The sequence below is a fragment of the Guillardia theta genome (genome assembly GCF_000315625.1).
Source record: "Guillardia theta CCMP2712 unplaced genomic scaffold GUITHscaffold_25, whole genome shotgun sequence".
Taxonomy (NCBI): Eukaryota; class Cryptophyceae; order Pyrenomonadales; family Geminigeraceae; genus Guillardia; species Guillardia theta.
Window position 1 is genome coordinate 418,457 of NW_005434649.1, and position 6,000 is coordinate 424,456.

Genomic DNA, 6,000 nt, shown 5'->3' on the forward strand with positions numbered 1-6,000 from the left:
TTCATTTCCTAATGAAAGTACCCACCCTTAGAGTCAAAACGAACTCCCGCCAAATTCGTGGAAACTACCCTACCCGTCTCCCGATCCTTCATGGGAAGGACCCACCACACATTTTTTATAATTCAACCCTAGAGCCGGTTGTATGTGAGTGTTCCTAGTAACAAAAAATTGCAGCACGAGTGAAAGAACTACCCCCTTCGGATATTCATGCTACTCTACAAGGGTGGGTACTGAGCACTCCCTCACTGCCTTGGAGGCAACAGTGCTGTATCTTCTACAAGATAAAGATATTTATTATAAATCTCTTAAGCAAAACTAGGTAAGGTTGAAGATCTACACTGCAAGGTGATGAGGTGTAGTGGGGAGGCACTTGCTAAAATTTCTCTGCCTTGGGTTGTGTTAAATCATATTTTCCGGCGAGGGAGAGATTTGACACGTGAGCATACCCCACCCGGTCCGATTTCCCTACCCCACCAATACTACATACCACCTACCCCCAGAGCCAGCTTTTGGGGACCACTGCCACACCTAAATCTGGTAATTTGAAATTTGGAGGAGTGATTCGGAAATATTTTGGAGAGGAGTAATTGTTACTCGAAACTTCTAAAATTTGCTCTACGATCACTTCCAACCCGCCTCAGGGTCTTCAGCTCAGTGATCGAATCATCGGGCCGCCCGGGCCGGACAAACAGCATCATGAGTCAAACCGATTTAAACCAGAGTAGCGTTCAGTGCGGGATGGCAGTAGCGGTGGTGGGAGGAAGGGGTAAGGAGGAGCAGGGATGAAGAGCTAGGAGGGATTTGGTGACTGAAGCCGAGGGAAAGAGTAGATACTGCAAGCTCTTCGGACGTTCAGAAGCCTGTCAGAGTATACCTCTTCGTCGTTCTCCGTATCTGACGTTCGATGTCCGATCATTCGAGGCATGCTAGACCAGGGAATTTCTCCCCTTCTTCCTCGCAACCCCAGTTTTGGACGGCGGAATCCACCAGCTCAGATGGATCGTATAACTCAAGCAGGTCTGCTCTTGACCTTGCCAGACACATCGGGCTTTCCATGTACTCATCATATGATCCATTGCCCGGCGCCTCATCAACACCCCCCCCGGCGCCCTTAACAGGACCTCACAGCATCAGCGATCAGTCATCAAGAGCATCTTCGACCCCGCAAGCCCCCTTGTCCGCTCCTCTGATTGGTCTCGGCTCGGCTCCCTACCTCAAGGGCGTCGACCCGTTCGCTCCAAGGCCGATGCCACCTTCCCGTGATAATCTCCTGAGTCACTCGCCTTTCAACTCGCAGCCGAGCTTCGACCCCTCCTTCGAAGACGACCGGTCCTACGACTCGTCCGGCTCGCACCGAGGGTAATGCCTTCTCTCTCCTGTGCTTTCGATTCACCTCCTCGTTGCAGTCGATCCTCTGGCTCTTTGTCGCAACCTCATAGCAGTAAGTTGTTCTCAGGAAAGAGATGAAGACTCACTTGCTCCTGCTCAGCGGGAAGTGCACGAGAGCTGTTCTCTCAATCGAGCGGCGAGAACCTGCAGGTGTCCTGCCAGTGAGTGAACCAGCAGCGATGGGAGCTGATGCCTCTTGCGTCCGTACAGGAACCTTTCCCAGTTTCCATGATGCAAGCGTCGCGTTCTGATCGATACGAGGATGAGCTGAGACGAACAGTAACTCATCCGCTTGCTGCTCCTCGTGACCGTGATCCTCGATGCAGGAGTTACCGCTAGAGCTGAGAACGTTCGGTGCCCCTCCAGAGTACACTGACGCTATCCGAAGCCCGCAAGGGTGAAGTGACAAGTTTGTATCCTGAGACTCGTAATCCTCTTGGTAGGGTGGAGCACACAGGAGGATTCGGACTGAACACGCTGAAAGAAGGAGACGCAAGCTTTGCATCTCTTGCTGGCTCACGCAGGGGCCAGCATGAGGCCTTGAGCAGGCACGACAGGTTGACGATAGTCTTCTCTTTGAGACTTAGCCGTCTTATGCAAGCTATGTTCGGCGCAGAGACGATGTCGGGGCGAGCGGAGAGGATGTCGACCAAGAGCAAAGATCGAACCTCTCAGAGGCTGTCATACGAAAGTTGAAGCAGAAAAACTCACAGGTAAAGATCACATGCTCCTCGGTGCTTCCTAGTTTAGCTCATCGATTCCAACAGCTGGAGAAGGAGCTCCGAGACAAGAAGAGACAGCTAGAAGACATGATGAAGAGCGTGGTATCATGGAAGAATAGCATCAAGGACAAGCACATCTCAAAGATCGAGGAGGTAATGGAGCGTAGCTGTCGCTGTTCTACAGCAGCTTACATACCGCAATGACAGGTTGAGACCATCATGAAACAAAAGCTTCAAAAGAGTCACATGACCAGTCGCAAGCTGAAAGTGAAGCTCCTAGCTGAAATAATGCGCAAGCGCTCTGCTATCACAAAGTCCTCCGTGTTGAACTTTTGGCACGAGATTGCAATGGTTGGAAGGTATTCCAGTGATGATCGTGCGAGAGCCTGTTTGACGCATACCGATCAACAAGAGTGAAGTCGAAGCTGAAGGATGCAGAAGACAGGTTGCATGTCAACTCAACGGCTGTCGAGGGTTGTGACTTGTGCCTTCAGGTGTGCTTCTTCGGAGCTCATGGTCGCTTTCCTCAAGGAGCAGCTGAACTCGACGGGGCAGGTTGTTGCTCGCCTCCTCCTCCATGCAGCGCTCTGATCGGATGGGTCCCAGACGCCTCGCTCCATGCCGAAACCGAACAACGCGCATGAGGAGGAGCTCATGAGAGCGCAACTCGTCCTCGAGTCTCTGCTGTCCCAGGTAGATGGGGAGCTGCTGCTTGCGACGCGAGTGCACTGCTGAAGGGCAAGTGGTTGACTGGCAGCTCGCCCCTTGCCCGCAGATCCCAACAGGGAACGTCAGCGAGTACGATGGCAACATGGCCAACGCTGAAGCCAGCCCGGCTCAAGTCCGCAAGAGTTTGACCTCCCAGCTGGAGATGGTGTGGGCTGAGGTGGGAAAGCCTGCTCTTGCGCAACATGCTGATATTGTCAGCAGGTGCGAGAGCTTGTGGCCAAGAGCGCAAACCAGCAGGGAATCAGCCGAGCCTCGTCCTCCTCCTCCGGGATCAGCCATGAGCTCGTGATCGCCCGGCTGAGGGGGAAACTGGATCACTTGTCAAAGATGCTTGAGGCGAAGGATTCTGAGCTAGAAGATTACAAGGCACAACTGGAGCAGAAGGTGAAGGGCGGGGAGTCAGGATGAACACCGACCGCGTTGACTTGATCTGTTCAGTCTCCGTCGCTATCGGAGGAGCATAACAAGGAGGTGAAGTAGTATTCTCCTCCAATTCCTGCTCCTCTTGCTAACTCCTCCTCTTCCTCCTCACCCCCTCAACCCCACGTCCTGCTCTCTCTCTTTCTTCTCCCTCATACTCCACTCCTCCTCGTCTTTTCCTCCTCCTCCTCCTCCTATTGAATTTCTGGTGTCCAGCTTGCACTGGCGAACGTGAAGATCAAGGAGCTGGAGCAGCTATTGTCCAAGTCCTCAGCCGACATGGAGGAGAAAGAGAATCAGCTGAAGCAACAGGTCGCTCAGTCCGCAACGTCCCCTCGTTTTCTCGCGCATTGTCCGACCTTGCTTGCTTTCAGGTTGCTCGGATCAACAGCCTTGCTGCTGCGCTGCAGTCGAAGGAAGAGGACAGCTCGCTGCTCTCGTCACTGCAGAACGTGCGCGTCCTCGCTTGCACCATCGCTGGCGATTTTGACGGGAAAATTCTGCAGAGAATTGTTGAGATGCACCACATGATGAGGGAACTGGAGCCAGACAAGGTCTCAATGACTCTCTCCTTCCTCTTCCTATCCTCTGCACCACTGCTTCCTCCTCCTCCTCCTCTCCGCTGCAGCTCCGGCTACCAATGCAAGGCCACAGCGCTCCTTCGCGTCTTGTGCGACTAACTTGTCTTATTGTTATCCAAGCTGAATGCAAATTTGTTTCCTTCCTTGTCGTCCTCTCTTCCTGTACCTCTACCCTACTTCTATCTCACCACCCTTCCTTTGACCCCTCTAGTGTTCTACCCTTGTGCAGCCCTTCTTTTCTCTGCTCCTCCTCGCCATGCCGCGTTACTTCATCTCGCAGGTTGTTCCCAAGGCTCAAGATGCCTTCACCTCTCTCAAGGCCATCAGCAACGGCTTCGAGGTCACCTCCTCGGCCAAGAACAGGGTGAGCAAGCAGCTGGAAGACAGTCAGGTCAGCTCCTGGAGCTCGTTCAGCTGGCCCTGACGCTTGTCGACGAGCAGAGGAGGCTCGAGACTGCAGAAGCGAATTTAGGTTGGAAACGGAGAGCTCGTGCAATTTGACCTGACATGACCTGACCCCACCTAACTGACTTGACCTGACATGAACTGATATGACATGACCTGTCTATCTGACTGGCTGACTTGCTGACTGACTCGATGGCTGGCTGGCTGATTTTGTCTGGCAGCTGAAGCACAGCAACGGCTATTGGAGCTCAAGGTTTGTCATTGCTTGATGTCTCTTTTCCTTCAATTGACGGGAACGCAGGACCTAGCTGACAGGTTTCAAGAGAAGTCCGAGAAGCTGGAGGAAGAGCTTCAAGGAAGCAGAGAAAAAGAGAAGCAGGTAGGGCCAGATTCCTCCTCCTCCTTCGTCCTCCTCCTCCGTCCTCCTCCTCTTCCTCTTCCACCTCCTATAACTTAGCCAACGCCAACTCTCCCCCCTTGGTCCGCCTCGTCCTCCTCTACTTTCACCTCCTCCTGTCGCTCATCTGAACTGCATCACAACAGCTCTCGGATTCCTTGACAGCAGCGGAGGAAGCGATCGAGCGGGAGAAGCAGGAGAAGAAGACGCTGCAGGCTCAAGGGCAGCAGATCCTGAGAGATGCGGACCGAGTGAGCAACCTAGCAAGAGAACGAGCTGCCAGCCTCCTGGAGAAGTCGCAGGAGGTTCGACATGACGAGGCTGGGCGGTTCCTTGCATGATAGCAGCATGTGGCAGATCCAGGAGCTGCAGGGCATCATCGGCAAGCTGAGGGGACGAGCTGAGGAGTGTAGGCTACAGGTTGAGGAGCGGCGAGGGATGCTGATGCTGATGCTGATGCTGATGTTCAGGTGCAGACCCTGCAAACTGAACTTGCAGCTTCAGTCGAGGACCTCCGATTCTGTACAGATCAGGTAAGAGATCGTTATCCCCCTGCTCCGTCCCAATGCGGTGCCCACTGCTCCTTCCTGCTCCTGCTCCTGCTCCCCTCTCCTGTCTCTCTTCCTCTCCTTTCCCTCCGCTGACCATGTGACTGCAGGTGACCTCCTCGTTGGAAACAGAACACAAGCAGAAGACGGACTTGAGCTTGAAGTTGTTGGAGGCGAGGAAGTTGAACGACGAGACCTTGAGGCGGGTGGAGGACGCAGCAAGAGAAGCAGAGCAGGTGAGGCGACTGCCTGTTGCTCTTCCGCTGATCCTATGCTATCAGATGCGGGAGGAGAACAAGAAGATGCAGGCTCAGGTCATCCTTCTGCAGCCATCCTCCTCCTCCTCCTCCTCCTCCTCCTCCTCCTCCTCCTCCTCCTCCTCCTCCTCCTCCTCCCCCTTCTCCTTCTCCTTCTCCTTCTCCTTCTCCTGATCTTCATTCTCCTCCCCCCGCGTGCTCGTGTTTCTCCTCCTCCTCCTCCTTCCCCTCCTTCTCCTCCTCCTCCTGGTCTTCATTCTCTTCCTCCCCGCGTGCTCGTGGTCCTCCTTCCTCCCTCCTCCCTCACTGCTTCTTTTCACCTCCTCCTTCCTCATGCCTGTGAAGGTCCGTGCAAACAGCATGGCGCTTCGTGAGCGGGACGCTGCGGAGGTCCGAGCGCAGATGGAGCAGGAGAGCATGCATAAGATGCAGGCGGAGCTGGAGTGGACGACAACGCAGCTGAATCTCGTGAAGGAGAAGAGCGAGGAGAAGTCGAAGACTATCCAGACGCTGCAGGAGGAGTCGCGAAAACTTCAGGATCAGCTACAGCGA

At 54.1% G+C, this 6,000-nt stretch overlaps 1 protein-coding gene across 1 annotated transcript; it reads left to right on the top strand.

Moving 5' to 3' along the window:
- Window positions 1-1,463: 1,463 nt before the first annotated feature.
- Window positions 1,464-5,822, top strand: GUITHDRAFT_162660 (hypothetical protein; the record flags this gene model as incomplete). Its single annotated transcript, XM_005834541.1, has 24 exons — window positions 1,464-1,550; window positions 1,600-1,668; window positions 1,716-1,786; window positions 1,833-1,946; window positions 2,006-2,102; window positions 2,157-2,264; window positions 2,319-2,470; window positions 2,606-2,666; window positions 2,718-2,804; window positions 2,869-2,997; window positions 3,042-3,224; window positions 3,279-3,311; window positions 3,477-3,572; window positions 3,635-3,814; window positions 4,071-4,232; window positions 4,283-4,313; window positions 4,468-4,499; window positions 4,548-4,625; window positions 4,790-4,948; window positions 5,001-5,063; window positions 5,114-5,176; window positions 5,302-5,427; window positions 5,473-5,505; window positions 5,808-5,822. The coding sequence occupies 24 exons, from the start codon at window positions 1,464-1,466 to the stop codon at window positions 5,820-5,822; spliced, it is 2,229 nt and encodes a 742-aa protein (XP_005834598.1).
- Window positions 5,823-6,000: the final 178 nt, after the last annotated feature.